This window comes from Micromesistius poutassou, assembly GCF_964030765.1.
Source record: "Micromesistius poutassou genome assembly, chromosome: 7".
NCBI classification, from domain to species: domain Eukaryota; kingdom Metazoa; phylum Chordata; class Actinopteri; order Gadiformes; family Gadidae; genus Micromesistius; species Micromesistius poutassou.
In genome coordinates, this window is record NC_140277.1 from 1933321 (window position 1) to 1949750 (window position 16430).

Here is a 16430-nt window from a genome sequence, read left to right on the forward strand (position 1 = left end):
CAGTGAATCGGTGAATCAGTGAATCAGTGAATCAGTGAATCCACGGCGTCCGTCAGTCCAGTACCGACGACTGAGTCAACAAATCGGCTTGAGAATGTGACTATTTGTCGCCCGATCTATAAAATATAGGTAGGCTCTTCATTCATCATGATGCACAGTATTTCTATTGTATCGATATGTTTACATTTTCAATTGTGATGCGGATGTGTTGTGATACTCACTGTAATTATAACATTGGTTCCTGTCCTAATGTGCCTTACCTCTTAATAAAAATATATTTAAAAAAAAAAGAGAATGTGACTTTTTGAATGTTGTCTTTGTACCTGCCCTAGTAGAGAAATCGACCGCTCATGTAGTTGTTTTAATATATAACCGCAGTTTGTTTCCGCGTCAGCCAAATGGTCAGTTCTACCCGTCTGGTGGCAGGGCTTGGTTTTGGTACCCTGGATCTACTGTACTGATGTGGTCGATGTGTGTGATGTGTCTCACCTTCCACCTGGATCACGACCGCCGGGGACTCGATCGCCGTGTCGCCAAGGTTCAGCCGGCAGTGATACTGGCCCGCGTCCACCCTCTGCACATGGCTGATGCTGCGTCGCACACATACAAAAACACATTCACCTTCACCATCTCCATCAGCATCCTCATCATCACCATCCTCACCCAATGTCCTCCGCCTCATCATCATCATCCTCATCACCTGCCACACTCATTGTCCTCCACATCGTCATCATCATTACCCACAATCGTAATCATCATCATCATCTTCATCATCATCACCATCCTCACTCATTTTCCTCCTCCTCATCATCATCGACCACCATCGTCATAATCATCATCATCATTATCATAGTTGGTGGCCAGAATGTAGTTCACAAACAACCAGAAGGGCTTCTGGGCATCGCAAGCAATAGTTACAGCAATAACTGCAGCAATAGTTACCAGACGGTGGAGAGCAGAGTGGTGACTCCGTCGTTGGTGGTCTGGAGCTCATTGATCACCACCTGCATGTTGGCGGCCAGGTCCATGTTGTTCTTCAGCCACACGATGTTGAGATCCAGCTGAACAGGGAGGTCGATGGAGCAGTTGAACTTGGCTTCGCGTCCTTCTGACAGCTTAATGAAGCCAGAGCCCATGGTGGGCTTGAATCGCAACTGTTTGATGTCTTCCTGGCTCAAATGGAGTCCCATCGCAGACTTCTTGGCAATGAAGTCCTCGGACGTGCTGCGTGTGGGCTTCGGGGTTCGACCCTGTCGCTCATAGTACCGTCTGGTGAACGCGGCCGGGTGCAACGCTGTAACGGAGTTATTACACGAATGACAACGTTATGTACCTGTGCGTTTGTGGATCGTAACGGTATGTCTTTAGATTATGTGAACACAAGTTGTAGATCATTCCAAAACAACCACAATAGCGTCGACAAATAATGCGCTCACACGAAAAGCAGGCCTATGCTGTTGGAGTCGGTTTGAGTTGTATAGAAATGTAAAGTGACAAAAAAACGATTGCAGTGTTAATATTTTGTGACAAAATATATTATTTCGCATCAGTTTGATAAAGGTCTGGGCTGTCGGTTTGTTTAAAAATGCAATGTTGTCTCGAGCTAAAAAATATATTAAATTAAATCTAGTCCTAAATAAAAAATCGGATCTTTCCGTTTTCTTTATTGTATTACTTGAAAGGAACATATATTAATAATTAACCCCAAGGGTCACACTGTTAACGGTTACCTTCAAATCAGCAATGTCCCCAAATCCCACAGAAAATGAAAACGTGGATGTATTGTTGTGAATAGCACTACGAAGCTTTTGAGTAAAAGATAGAAAATAAAAGAAAGAAAGAAAGAAAGAACGGCACACAGTAAAGAAGTAAAGAAAAACAACAACAACAACAACCACTTACCACTTGTCAATGTTCCCAAAGTAATAGCCAATATCGCTGTAAAAAGAGCCTTTCTGGACACGACTGCAGTTGACTTTTCACCCATCGCTGCTTCTGGACAGGCGAGTCCCCTTGCGCGTCTCTCCAACGCGTTAAGACGCTCTTTTACAAACTTTTTGAGCACGCTCAATCACAAACAGTGTCAACATTGCACACCGTATTCACTTCGTCTACACACACAGACTCTGGCCAAACTAAAGCCCTTTTTAGTGGGAAAAAAAAGTTAGTGCTCCTCCTGACGTCAGAGGAGGTATCCCAAAAAAGGCGGTTCTTAGAGTCAAGCGTTTTGGTCAAACTCACTGAATAGAACGAGCATAATCGTAAACTAGACTACATATAATGGTTATTTATGTTGTACTGAGCTTTTGTCACAAAAAGATTGCTGGTTTCCCCTTGTCTGCTTAATTACAATGTTGACCGTGAGAAGCTTTTTGGGAAAATACTCCACCATGTGGACAATTTGAGCAACTGCATATATTTCGTTTATTGAAGTGACTTGATTATACATGTATTTTATCATAAGAAGGAAGACAAGAGTAATTCATTGTAATATATCAAGGAGTATTTCCTCAGATGTTGATAACTGAAATAGTAGAACTAAACGATTAGTATTTTGTGCCTACATTGAATACAGGGTAAATATAAAAACTTCCCACAGAGCCAACGTTCTCAATATAGTTATAAACTTGCTATCACATTGATCTCTTGTCGATGTCTTCTTTTGGGTAAAATTCTTATTTTATTAATTAATTTCATTATTGGTTATTTTTATTGAGGACATGTGGGGCTAATATTGCACCTGTTTCACATGGCAACCATCGGGTTATATTCTACCTTTCTGCAAAATGTCATGTGATGTTAGTGAAGCGATGTCACGGATTTGTGAAGCACATGGCCGGGTCCGAACCAGGGCAGTTGCTATAGGAATTCTGGGCCCCCTGAAAGAATATCGGTGTGGGCCCCTCTCCCCCATTCATTGCCACCTTAAATGTTCTTGTTTTTCAGTGTTCTTGACGGTGCCTGGTGTAATACACCCAATTTGTTTCCTTTTTACATTTAACGACTTAACAAGTCAGAGTATTATTATGTAAATTATGTATTATTAATTGTCTTATTCTCATTTCCCTGATTTGCAACACGTTATTACACCTCTGATTGCAAATACATTTTCAATTAACCACTCAACAAATAGGTGTGGGTATTTTATTGTAGGTAACAATCAAGCACTAATATGCAAAAAACAAAGTGTCCTGGCTCAAGATAGTCCACAGGTAAATATGTAGCATTTAACTTAAATGTGCAAGTGAAACAAAGAGCACATGGAATACGTTGTTGTAAAACAAATATCAAACGATATTTATCGAACGAACCGCGGTGTGGACCAAACCATTTTTTAAGAAGGGGCCAAGGGGATTAAAATTAGAATATTGTATGATTTGTGGCTTTGTTTTAATTCGGATTCATTCATATGAATATATATTAGTTCAGTGTATACATAATCATTTTGTCATAGAGGCTACTGGGGGCTGTGTGTGGGCCCTAGCGGGCTGTGGGCCCTTATAATTGTCATAACCTTTCCCCCCTATACGACGGCGCTGGTCCGAACACAAGCAGAACCAAAACAAAGCCCTGAAGAACCGAGAACCATTCGACATTGCTTCATGGTAACCACAAGGGGGCGCCAAACCCCTACACTGAGACGGGCTTTTCAGTAGCAACGCATGGCAGCCTACACATTTTGATCATATCATTAGGTATCCACAAAGTATCTGTTGATACCTATTCGTTATTCAATTTGTTTTAACCACACCTCTTTGTAATCACAATACTCCTTCGAATTGTGCTTAGAACACCCCCCACAGCAGAAAAAGTTGGATATATATGTAGAAAAACTAAAAGCATAAGCCTATTTGAGTCACTCAATCAACTAAATTGGTCTTACTCCAGAGCTACACTGAATGCTATTTGATAGTATGTAAGGGTTGCGAGAAGATGACAAATACTTTCGCCTAATGTCAAAACGACCAAATCAAATCCATCTAAGGCACTGGCGCCCCCGTCCGCCACAATCCATTCGTTTTCAGTGTAAACAGAAGTGTTATAAAAAGCATCGGTTTGATTGAATGAAGACCTGAGTCACGGTAGGCCTATATCGAGTGTCGTCAGCCTTTGAGGTGTGGTAAAAATAAAGCAAAAAGTCATGATCTGCATTGTAATCTTGTTCGATTAGCCCTGCACAAAGTTCAATCTGAACACAGACCCACTATTGCCATTACGCTCAATAATTAATCATTCGCGTTGGAATCATTAATCTGATTTATTTAGCTCATGGTCCGCTCACCCTGTCGAGACAGTGGTCCCACCCCTTTTGCGAATGGACTATTCCGCAGTGAGGACTGACGGCAGAGCGGAGTGCGCTGACCGAGCAGGGTACTCTCAGAGATTTACTTGAATTTAAAGGTTTCATTTTATTCAACGCAGTCGAAAGGCTTCTGAGTTGGTGAGTTATGTTTGACTTCTTAATGTTATTGTCAGCAGCACAATAAGTGCACCATGTTAATAGTTAACGGTTCCCAACCGAAGCAACCTTTGCGGGTTTGTATCTTTCTTGTAATCGCCTCATAGCAATCACATTACGCTTTACAGCCGCATTCATACGAGTTTTTGAGTTTGATTTCAACATGCATTAAAGCAACCTTGAATCGGTCTACCACTCGTAGTGGGGAAGTGTAGCCTGTATTTTCCCCTAAATCACTGACATGTACTTCGGTGCAAGGCACACAATAGCAGTTGGGGCCTTGTTTCTTAGGAACAGGTGCTTCGATACTGTAGGAGGCATGTCTGCCCTGTTCCTGATAGAGCCAAGGCCGAAATAACCTTTCGCACGAAAGAAAGAAAACGGGACTTTGCGCACATACCTCGCCGTATGTATTGATTTTACTAGGGGAGTGCCCCGCTCCACCCACCTAAACAGTTGTTTTTGTTGCGCTATGCAGAGGGGCACCCTGGCTTGTTAAGTGCATCCTTGCGGGCGAAATTCAATGGATGACTTCACCACAGTACTGCAAGCATCAGCTGTTCGCCGGCCCGGAAACAGAAATCCCTTCTGTTCTGTGGCTGCTGTTTGACAGGCCAGCAGGCATTCAGAATATTGGGCCTGGACCCTGGGCCCCGGCGGGGGGTGCTTATATAAACAACAGCACCGGCCAGCTCTTTTCTTCTTCCTCCTATCTGACGCCCATCAGTGCAATTCGATTTCGACCGATTTAGTACTCCCATCAGATTGCCAAAACTTGCATCATTACGATTCTTTCAGTGTGCGACGGAGCAGCTAATGGATGTGCGCACTCTGGTCATTATCCCACAATGAGCTCTCTATAAAAACAACCGTAGAGATTTTCATTGCATGGCTATTTGCTGAAAGCTCTAATTACTTTACAGAGGAGTTGACATAAGGAACATTAAGACCTACACTATTGCATATTCAGTTTAACCCATGGAGCGGTAAAATCGTACACAGAAGCAGTTATCTCAACTAACCTATATAAATGACAATGGAATACTAACAATTGTTTCCCTTTTGTCATTTCCTCCTATAGCCTTCTCATATTCAGAAGGTATCACGTTTCTTTCTCTTGTTTACTTTCTGTAATATCTGTTTCTCTTTGTTAACTCGCTCAACATAGTGCTTGTCTTTCTGTTGACTATCATTGACTATCGCTGCTCAACCCCAGGCTCATTCATACACGTTTGAGTTTTAGTTTGGTTAAAACTTATATGAAGCCATCCCATATAGGCCTTATCCAGGGATTTCATAATGATCAGATTAAAGGATAGCTAAAAACCAATGGCAATATTATCATTATCATTATCTGACAATTTGCTAACTAATATCTAAGTGTGTGTCATAAATGCAAAATGTTCTAATTCTAATACTATCTACTGGTGTGTGTGTGTGTGTGTGTGTGTGTGTGTGTGTGTGTGTGTGTGTGTGTGTGTGTGTGTGTGTGTGTGTGTGTGTGTGTGTGTGTGTACACTGAGTCGTGTGTGTGTGTACACTGAGTCGCATAACATCTAGTAAGAAAGTAAATGAGTCACTGAAATAGTCCAACCTTAACGACTATTTAAATAACAGACCAGACTAATGGATAACCAAGTTGGATCAGCACCCGTTTTGCTACCCATGCTACCATGCTTAGCTACTACACGCAAACCTCTTTGCTGTGCTTTGGCTGTTGGACGAGTGTGCCATTGACTGATGCTTGCTGCTATTTATACCCACCAACACTGACTCATGCTACCCCCATATTAATATCTCCCCAACAGAATGCATCACGCCACAGGGATATCTGCAAGCATATACGAAAACAGGCTCCGGGCAGAAGGGATGGGCTCCAAGGAGCAGGCCGTGAGCTTCTCCAACCAGGACTATGAGGCCCTCAAACAGGAATGCCTGGCGGGGGGGTTTCTGTTTGAGGACCCCTGCTTCCCTGCGGAGCCTCCCTCCCTGGGCTTTAAGGAGCTGGCTCCCTACTCTGCCAAGACCAGGGACGTGGAGTGGCTGAGGCCCACGGTGAGAAAGCCAACAATCGTAGTTATTCATTACTAGCGTTCCGGTTGAGGTTGTGTTGTATAGTAACAGATTATTTTGGAATTGATATATGCTTGGATGCGTCTGAAGGTTTTGGCCCAAGTCTGTTGACATGCGATGATGCGTCGATGTAGTTTGTACAATACATCTTGTCTTGACAATCTTGTAGAGAGTGCACAGGCATATGACTTGATGGCTCTGGTTTGTAATGCTTTACATATGGTGTGTCTGTCGCATTGGAATCTAGATTGGTGGTGTTGACAATTTAGAATTCGGTCCACGAGCTTTCCATTTGGACATAGGAATGTGTTAGTAAGTTCCTCTGCAACCGATACAGTTTAGGAATGGAGTCACTCAATAACATAGCAGTTCATGGCATTTTCAGACCACTCTTTTTTATTTTTTTATTTTGTTGACATGAAATGTGTCTTGTTTCATTGGCTGAGCCCATAGGTTTGTGAGAATAGTACATGTCTCATAGAACAGCCCTGTCCGACTGCTCGTTCTGGACTTCAACCGTGAAAGTCTCAAGACAAAAGGATCTATTGTCTTGACTCCCAGCTTTTATGACCTATAGGAGCTGACTGATAATCCTCAGTTTATCGTGGGCGGAGCTACCAGAACAGACATATGTCAGGGAGCACTCGGTGAGTCTATTAGAGTCCATTATCCCATTCTGTGTGTGTGTGTTTACTTATTCATGTATTTATCAATATATCTTATCAGCAGAACCATCTTAAAAGCACCAGTGTAAAAGGACACTCAAAAAGCATTAAGTGAAGTCATTCTGTCTATGGATGGTGCTTTCCTCTCAGATCCCTTGAAACTAAAACACATCCCTCTCCCAGGTGACTGCTGGCTGCTGGCCGCCATCGCGTCACTCACCCTGAACGAGACGCTGCTCCACCGGGTCGTCCCTCACGGACAGTCCTTCCAGGAAGACTACGCCGGGATCTTCCACTTTCAGGTCTTTACCATCTGCACCTCATCCAGATGCATCTCCAAAGAGTTCCTACTCCTCTTCATGAATGATTCAACACCACGTCAACCGTTTCTTCTTGCTTTGACTTTTCAGTTCTGGCAGTTTGGCGAATGGACGGATGTGGTGATAGATGACAGGTTGCCTGTCAAAGATGGGGAGATTATGTTTGTCCACTCTGCGGAGGGCAACGAATTCTGGAGTGCTTTGATGGAGAAGGCCTACGCAAAGTAAGGGCCTGCTACATTATTTAGTGCCACTACATATTTCTGGAGCACCTATACCGCTTCAACCCCTGCCACACATATGCACATCTTATGGCGCATTTCCACCGCAGGGTGCGGTGGGAATGCGGTTCAGTCTGCAAAGGTGCGGCACGGGTCACATTTCCACCGCCAAAAGTGGGCATGACCCAGACTGAGCCGTATTGAGCCGCTCTCGTCTCGCAGTACTACTCCATTGTTGTACTGAGAGCCTGAAAGGGTCCCGGCAAGTTTAAGCTACACACACTGTCCGTTGATTGGTCGACAGTATTGTCCCTTCCGTGCGACAGGGGGATAATAACAAACAAACACATTACCCGCAAGGTAATAAACGGCGAAAGCTTCGTTTATTGAAGAAAATGTTGCGCAAAAGTTTGCCGTCCTTCTTGGACGTCCTACATTGTTGCTCTTTGTTCATTGTGCGTGTTCTTCTTTTTCATGGATTTATTAGCAGGCTACACTGTGTCGGGCTGCTATGAGGTCCCGATGCTTACGTAGCTGCCGTGGCTATCGCCGTCCGGCTTAAACCCCGCCCTACCATAAGGGTACTGGTGGCGGTGGAAACGCGACACGTAACCGAGCTGGGCTATACCGCACCCTCGCTACTGAGCTGAGGCGTGCTGGGTCCGAAGCGTACCCTGCGGTGGAAATGCGCCATATGAAGGGGGTGTTTATGGGTAATGGAGTTTTTAGCTTTCGTGGGCCTGAGTGTTCTGTTTGTGGTGGTTTGATTGCAGGCTGAACGGCTCTTACGAGGCCCTCTCGGGAGGAAGTACGACCGAGGGATTCGAGGACTTCACCGGGGGCGTGTCGGAGATGTACGAACTGCGCAAGGCTCCCAAGGACCTGTACCGCATCATCGGCAAAGCCCTGGAGAGAGGCTCTCTGTTGGGCTGCTCCATCGACGTACGTGGGGCTCCCGGCATGCGGCACAGACCCTGCCGATCAATACATTCCACCCTATTTCAAATTCCATTAGAAGCATTTCAGGTTTTATGTATCTGGAGCTCTTATCGAGATGAAACTAAATGTTTTATGTCATTACAGATCACCAGTGCTTTCGACATGGAGGCTGTTACATTCAAGAAGCTTGTGAAAGGCCATGCCTACTCACTTACCGGTCTGAAGCAGGTGTGTGTGTGTGTGTGTGTGTGTGTGTGTGTGTGTGTGTGTGTGTGTGTGTGTGTGTGTGTGTGTGTGTGTGTGTGTGTGTGTGTGTGTGTGTGTGTGTGTGTGTGTGTGTGTGTGTGTGTGTGTGTGTGTGTGTTCTCTTGCTTATCCACACGTGTATGGATACACATAGTCTCACCAATCTAATTTGAGATTAACATCTAAAGTCTGATGGCACGTGAGCTAAAATCTGTGTCAACGGGGAATTTCACTCTTTTGCTTCTATTTTGTTTTTGACCAACCATGTTTCAGGGGGTGGGGCTCTGCAGCGCGTTTGTCTTGACTGTAAACAACCTGACCGGTTGAACCACAACAAACATGGCTGTTTATCGATTGGAAGCGAGTAAAAAACAGTCAAAAGGTTATTTGTTGATTTTTCTGTTGTGGCTCCAATCCTTTGAAAAAGAAAATAACAAATAACAAATTTCTACTAATTTTAATAATTAAACTCGGATGTGAGACCGGAATACAGTACTAGCTTTAGAGACGTTAAGGGGACCGGTTGGCATAGCGATGATGCCAGGGCGGTGTGCACCGATTGCAAGAACGCTATCACAGCAGTACTGCCAGAGGAGGTGCTGTAGGAGAGGTTTAATTAAACGCATGCGAATCAGAAACCCACACACAAACTAAACCTTTTATTTAGCCGGTGGGAGTGAAAACGGACACCAGCGAATTGGTGTCTATAAAGGTTTAAAATCAAACCTGTGTAGTAGACATTCTTTTTACATCTTCTTCTGAAACTTCCATCCTCTTAGTCTCAAATTAGTTTCTCTCTGAGTTTGATGAATATCTCCGTTACACAACTGAAAATTTGCAAATCCACCCCTCATCCTCTGGCCCTCTGCAGTCTCCCCCCAGAAGTTCAGCTAAAGCCTTTTCTTCTGTATCTGAGAATAGGATATAGGTAGTCAGTGTTTCCCCTATATGCATTCAGCAGCGGCACACCGCCGCTGCTGGATTGTCAGCGGCACTGAAAAAAAAAAAACAATCGCAAAAAAAAAACAATTTTCTTTTTTTTTTCTATTTTTTCTAAGGCTTATGATAAATATCAAAGAAATAGCTGAAAATAAACATAAAAGATGAACTTAGTTTCTGCCAAGTTCAAGGCACATTTGCACAATGATCTGGGCTCAGCAGATACCTTGACTCTGTTGGTTGTTATGTCATATTTGGAAGCTCAATCTGTAAATTTTTCCCCAAAAAATCTCCCCAGAAGTAACCATTTAAAGGGTTATTTTTCAAAATTTTCTTCCGGGGGGGCATGCCCCCGGACCCCCCTAGCGTTGCTAGGTTACCAACTCACAGCACCACTGCTACAAAAAAATCTAGGGGAAACAATGCTTAGGTAGTAATAAGTAATAAGTATAAAACGAATGTATTATTATTACTATTGTTACACCTTTCATTTTGGCAATCCACAAGATGCTTAACAATGCCTTTTTTAAACAATAAAACAGTCTGCAAAGGAGAAACTAGACGGCTTAGTGAAAAGTGTCTGAATAAAAGTCTTAAGGCCTGATTGAGAAGAATCTGGGTCGTGAGTTGTTCTTCGCTAAACGACCGTCTCCTGTGGTCTGCAGGTGGACTACCGAGGCCGCATGGAGAGGCTGATCCGTGTGCGTAACCCCTGGGGCCAGGTGGAGTGGACCGGGGCCTGGAGTGACAGGTAAATGTCCTGAAACAAACCTGGTATCAGGTACCCTGCTGTTCAAACACTCTTCCCATGTCATCTCACTACTGTCATTCTGTAGTTGTGTTGTAGTAAATGCTTTCATGCACAGCTATTATTTGTAAATTAGGACACACCTCATTATGGGTTTCAGGATCGAAGAGTTCTACAAGTAGGTTGTGGATTTGGATCGAACCCAGGACTATTTAAACTGCGACTTCCTTTTGTGTTGCTGGATGTTTCTTTTTAATGTTTTTCATAAATTTTATCTCAAAACCAAATACCTTCTCTTGTTTCAGCTCTCCAGAATGGGATGAAATCGATCCATCGGAGCGGGAAGATCTGAACTGCCAAATGGAAGACGGGGAGTTCTGGTATGAACACGACAGATTTCCACCTCTGCTTCACTCATTCCCCACACTGTATAACAGGGTTGTCAGCTGACGGGTTCTAATTTCCCAAACCCAGGATGTCCTTCAATGAGTTCCTGAGGCAGTTTTCCCGCCTGGAGATCTGTAATTTGACTGCAGATGCCCTGAGTGAAGAAGGCCTCAGCCACTGGAACACCATCAAGTTCCACGGCTCGTGGAGAAGGGGAAGCTCTGCTGGAGGCTGCAGGAACTGCCCCAGTGAGTCCAACTCATGCAAACATCAGGAATTTTTCACCTCAATTATTTAGAATTGTAGTCCGATAACCACTATATTTATACTAAGGATGCGCCAATTGTGAACATTTGGGACAAGACCAAATATAAATTTGCCCGATAGCCGATGCCTATACTGATGAAAATAACCCTTTTGATTTATTTAAATTACTGATTTAAATTAATTAGACACAACTAATTTGACTGATTGGCAGTCAACACGGCTAACATCTTCCGATACTGATTTACAGGAGTTTTTATTTATGAAAGAACAGGGAAAATACATTCATCAGTCGTGCAAATTCTGACAGTGCGACCACATTTGCACAGATACATTCTGGATCAACCCCCAGTACAAGATCACTCTGCTGGAGGAAGATGATGATCCAGAGGACGATGAAGTGGCCTGCAGCTTCCTGGTGGCTCTCATGCAGAAGGACCGGCGACGCCATCGCCGCCAGGGCCAGGACATGCACACCATTGGCTTTGCCATTTACGAGGTGTGTAGAAAATACACTGTGCCATTGTAGTATATTTCAATGTAATCCCGTGGTTCATTTCCAATGTTCATTTTCCTTTTTGTTTCAAATCTTTGTTTTTCACAGATACCAGAGGAGGTACCACGTCTTTCAGAAACCACACTATTTGAACCAAAATCATCATTTAAGATATAGTACTTTGTTTTCATAATTGAATATCAATAAAAACTATTATAAACTGCATCCGATGGCAAATCGACCTCCAAGTCTGCTCTCCTACTTCTGCCTCAGTTCAAGGGCTGCCAGAACGTCCACTTGAAGAAGCAGTTCTTCCTGACCAAATCATCTTGCGCCCGTTCTGAGACCTTCATCAACCTCCGGGAGGTGAGCACACGCCTGCGTCTGCCCCCCGGCGAGTACCTCATCGTCCCGTCCACCTTCGAGGCCAATCAGGAGGCCGACTTTGTCCTCCGAGTCTTCACTGAGAAGCAGTCCGAAACAGAGTAGGTTTTTCTTTTTTCTTTTATTGGAGATTAATTAACTAATATGTTGGGTGTTTTTGTGACGTTTAAGTATTTTTCCCCTTCATTACAGAGAACTCGATGATGTCATTTCTGCTGATTTGGATGATGAGGTAGGTTTCTAAAAAGGAAGTTTGCAAATGTGAGCATTGCTGCATAATGTGATGTTATTTAACCTTTTCCTGCATTCATTGCAAGAGTGTAAAACATGAATTTATTTTTTACAGACTGATATCTCTGAGGATGATATCGATGACTCCTTTAAGTCCATGTTTGCCCAGCTGGCGGGCGAGGTAGGTTTTCTTAACCCCTGTTCAGCTAAACACTTCACAAGCGTCTTTTATACTAACATGCAACCTTCTCCTTTTGTCATTAGGACATGGAGATTTCTGTTCGTGAGCTGAGGACCATTCTGAACAGAGTGGTGTCTCGACGTAAGTTAACATCAACATTTTAAGATTACAAACCAGAGATCAAGTAAACTTTAAATTGGCCGCTGTGCCTCATGGTCCTTATGTTACATTCAACTTCATGTTGAATGTTCTTGTCCTCCTCCAATGCCTCAATGAGAGCTTTGTGATTTCAGACCAAGATCTGCAGACGGATGGCTTCAGTCTGGTGTCTTGCAGGACCATGGTGAATCTCATGGATGTATCCCTTTTTCACAATAACTAGACTTTTTCCATCAGGTTAAATACCTGATGTATCTATACAGAATGTGTATAGAGATAAATATTAGTTTGTCTTTTTTATGCTGCTTCCTCAACAATGTTATGTCTGGGTTACATGGTTAAAGTTATCAATTAACATCTTGTTTATGATTCAAAAGTGACTCCAAGTGGTAAAATGTGCCAATAAACAGCATATTTATTTATAGGCCTGTGTACAGAATATTTGGTGTTGTTTTGTGAAGTTCAGTCCCTTTACACAATTAACAGAAAGATGGAAGTGCTCGCTTAGGTATGGTGGAGTTCCAGATTCTGTGGAACAAGATTCGAAAGTGGCTGGTAATAGTTGTATCAGTATTTTATCTCTAAAACAAATTAACAATTATCGTCAGCCTCTGCAATTAATCAGCCTTTTGCCTTCAGCTCATTTTTAGGCAATTCGATCTGGACAAATCTGGGGCCATGAACTCGTATGAGATGCGTATGGCTGTGGAGGCAGCAGGTAGTGTTCTAGCTAAAACTACTGAAACGTACATGGGATGTTCTCATTATACAACCCCAGGAAGTTAACATTTTATTCTTTCTGTTTAGGTTTTACACTGAACAACAAACTGAACACGGTTTTGGTGGCGCGGTATGCTGACGATGATATGATTGACTTTGACAACTTCATTTGCTGCTTGGTCAAGCTTGAGGCAATGTTTAGTGAGTACTGTGTTTTTTTAAATCTTTGCTCAATTTACTTGTAAGCCAACGTATGCTCAAATTTGAATTATATTCGACAGGATCTTTCCAGGAGCTAAATAAGAACGAAGAAGGATCGGCTGAAATGCAAATTACAGAGGTAACATCTGTGCTCATGGTCCCTTTAAATTCATGTGAGAAACATTTCTGTACACCAATCCCACTTTTCCTTTGTTTAACTTTCAGTGGCTGTACCTAACCATGTGTGGTTGAGGAGGACCTACCTCAGCCTTGCAAAGGGACCTTTCGCAAGCCAACAGTGCCCTTCCATACGCTGTGACCAGCTTCGAAACTAGCCTTCTCACATATCTGCTCACACCATGTTATTGTCCTAGCAAAATAACTACTAACGGTTATTGAACATCAGGTCTAACAATGCGTAAAAGTTTGCCTGTACCTTTTTTAGTTTAACTATGCAAAATTGTAACCAAAGGCAGGTTTACTAGGTTGTGCTTGCATTTGTTTCTTTATATAAATAGAATGTGTCAAAGCATGTAGTATTAACTGAAACATTTGAGGGTTGCCAACCCATTTTGTGTTGGCTGACTCAAATGTTACATGCTGGCTGTACTTCTGCATGTCTTTTAAACCAATGACATTAGAACACCACTACACAAATGTTTAGTGTCACTGCAAACTTGGTAGCAGTAACTCAAAAATGTAAATATTTTATTTCGTATGTTAGCCAAATTACTTCATGGTTACATAACTTACAACACTAGATGGCAGTATATGCATTCTGTATGGGGACCTACTATATACTATTTGATTTTTCTTTACTGGATATGAATTCGAATAATATATTTTTATTTTTATTTTGACACAATAGCTAATTTTTGGGGGTGCTAGTCATGTTGAGTTGACTAGCTTAAGATACTTTTTGCAATCAGTGGCAATCACAGGTTTGTTTCCCTACAGCCTTAACACTTAACCCAGGTCGAATGTATACAGTTAAGAGATGCAAGTCCTGTTTGTTGTAATGTATTGTGTGCCTCGAACCAATAAACATTATCCATGCAGGTTGTCTTTTCTCAATAAGGCACTGACCAATAAGCCAAATAAAGAACATAGTCATATAAAATCCACTTAAAACGTTTCATTACAAATATATGAATCAGGTAGACATTCTGATAATGCGTTTATGTTGACAACCAGGATAGACATTAAAGCATGTATACTTGTATTACAAAACAAGGAAGAATAAATGAAATTGTGACTGCATCATTGGTTGCTTACTATACAAATCTGCTAGCAATTGCCAACAATTTAGAGTAGTCTCCATCCAGTTTCCGAAGATGTGTAGGCACAGGGACCCTTATTCTGGTCCCTGTAGGATTCCCATTGTCCTCAATAAGGACAACATTATTTGAATCAAAACGTGGCGTCATGCGTTCCCCGGGCATCTTGTGTCCAACAATAAGTGCCTTCTTTTTCTGTCCTTTAATGGCAAGCAGAACTTTGTCGCCCACTTTCCCCACTCCGTTCTTGGTGTACACATGGATGACCCTCGGTGCACGATGGTGTGGGGTGTTGCCGAGCGGACTGTTATCCACAACACGTACTCTGGTCATCTTCTGAATGGCAGCGGACACCGCTGATACGCTGCAAAACATAAAAAGGTCACATTCGCCATCAAATATTAGTATGACGTTAATACCTCAACGGGAAGTATTGTTGCAGCTACAAATAAACACATACACGGGCAATGGTTTAACTGGAAAACGTAATGGCGCTATCCGCCGGTTAATTGACTCACCTGAACGCACTATGTTGGGTTAACGACGTGGCATCGACCCGCAGAGCATGACATGCAAGGTGCATGGATTTGCACTTTGCGAGGTGGTGTAGAAGAGCCATAACGTTACAACCTACGGATCACCGACAGTAACGAAAAACAGCATTCAGAATTTGTATTGCCCCGTAAGCCACCATAGAAACTTAAATTCAGGGGATCAAATGTATTCTTACCGTAAGCGAATATGTACTGTCATCTAGATATGGACACAGCCGGTTCGAGATCTCGATTAGATTCAAAAGGTAAACGTTTATGTTTCAAGCAGACAGATTAGTTTAGTTTGTCAGCTACTCTCATGCTTCATGCCCAATGTCAAAGTTGCAACGTCACTGACATGCGCCTGGCTAGTAGCGCTAGCCGCTAGCTAATGACAGGCGGTACAGGTTACAAGATGGATCTACAGTATTCGCTGAGGCTCTCTCGGAGCCATATCGTTATAATGTGTTTGATTTCCTAAATTCGTAATAACACGATTTGTTTTGTCCCACACACCTTTATATGTAAGTAACATGGGGATGTATGTATGTAACTTTAACCTACACACGTGACACAATCTTTATTGGGCGTCACAAAACGCGACATTCCAAAAGGACATAGATATACAAACATAGAACCATAGACGTACGCATGTAGAGGCCCCGTCGACTGCTTCGACCCGTTTAATATTTTGTTTATTACGATATTTTGTATTAAAAAATGTAATGCTCCCATTTCTCTACCGATTTCTATGAGTCGTTTTTATATATCCATGTCAAATCATATTGTACATTGTTATTTTTATATTGTTACTTGTTTTCTTTTTAACTCATGTATGTCATAAACCCTTGACTATAAACCACACATTTAAATCGGTTGAGAAATGTGAACGTTTTGGTGTTTTTTTTTTATCCCCAAAAACCGAAGCTCCCGTTCCCTTGTGCGGCTTACAGGCCAGTCTGTGCCGCCCCAATATGGCGGCGGCGT

The 16430-nt window shown here is 42.7% G+C and overlaps 3 protein-coding genes across 4 annotated transcripts in view; 1 reads left to right on the forward strand and 2 right to left on the reverse strand.

Moving 5' to 3' along the window:
- The window catches only part of mertka (c-mer proto-oncogene tyrosine kinase a), a 14733-nt gene extending 12633 nt beyond the window's left edge, over positions 1-2100 (reverse strand). Inside the window, exons 1-3 of the mRNA XM_084470959.1 lie at positions 1903-2100; positions 943-1294; positions 490-590 (exon numbers count right to left, since the gene is read on the reverse strand). Coding sequence (XP_084327085.1) covers positions 490-590; positions 943-1294; positions 1903-1987 — 538 coding nt within the window. The 5' untranslated portion in view covers positions 1988-2100. The remainder of the gene's footprint in view (positions 1-489; positions 591-942; positions 1295-1902) is intronic.
- Positions 2101-4314: 2214 nt separating this feature from the next.
- capn1a (calpain 1, (mu/I) large subunit a) lies at positions 4315-14689 on the forward strand. 2 transcript variants are annotated; one of them, XM_084470310.1, is made up of 23 exons: positions 4315-4441; positions 5541-5558; positions 6268-6514; positions 7110-7179; positions 7381-7499; positions 7608-7741; positions 8512-8680; positions 8822-8905; positions 10528-10613; positions 10916-10990; positions 11085-11245; positions 11591-11760; positions 11866-11877; positions 12031-12242; positions 12334-12373; positions 12488-12553; positions 12637-12694; positions 12847-12911; positions 13199-13267; positions 13352-13430; positions 13520-13633; positions 13714-13772; positions 13859-14689. In XM_084470310.1, the coding sequence occupies exons 3-23, from the start codon at positions 6269-6271 to the stop codon at positions 13883-13885; spliced, it is 2115 nt and encodes a 704-aa protein (XP_084326436.1). In that variant the 5' UTR covers positions 4315-4441; positions 5541-5558; position 6268; the 3' UTR covers positions 13886-14689. The 2 variants fall into 2 exon arrangements, with proteins under 2 accessions (XP_084326436.1, XP_084326435.1); XM_084470309.1 differs by lacking the exon at positions 5541-5558 and having other exon boundaries at positions 4331-4441.
- A 148-nt stretch (positions 14690-14837) lies between these two features.
- mrpl14 (mitochondrial ribosomal protein L14) lies at positions 14838-15790 on the reverse strand. The gene is made up of 3 exons (XM_084470312.1): positions 15641-15790; positions 15429-15540; positions 14838-15274 (listed from the first exon to the last, which is right to left on the reverse strand). Exons 2-3 carry the CDS (start codon positions 15527-15529, stop codon positions 14908-14910), a joined length of 468 nt encoding a protein of 155 aa, XP_084326438.1. The 5' UTR covers positions 15530-15540; positions 15641-15790; the 3' UTR covers positions 14838-14907.
- Between the last annotated feature and the right edge of the window lie 640 nt (positions 15791-16430).

What these genes read in the sequence shown, in the direction of transcription:
- capn1a (XM_084470310.1), top strand. Translation starts at nt 6,269, where the DNA reads ATGCATCACGCCACAGGGATATCTGCAAGCATATACGAAAACAGGCTC. An exon ending in ACCGGGGCCTGGAGTGACAG is followed by an intron (nt 10,614 to 10,915) that starts GTAAATGTCCTG and finishes CTCTTGTTTCAG; the next exon opens with CTCTCCAGAATGGGATGAAA. An exon ending in ATGGAAGACGGGGAGTTCTG is followed by an intron (nt 10,991 to 11,084) that starts GTATGAACACGA and finishes TCCCAAACCCAG; the next exon opens with GATGTCCTTCAATGAGTTCC.
- mrpl14 (XM_084470312.1), bottom strand. Translation starts at nt 15,529, where the DNA reads ATGGCTCTTCTACACCACCTCGCAAAGTGCAAATCCATGCACCTTGCA. An exon ending in ACCCAACATAGTGCGTTCAG is followed by an intron (nt 15,275 to 15,428) that starts GTGAGTCAATTA and finishes TATGTTTTGCAG; the next exon opens with CGTATCAGCGGTGTCCGCTG.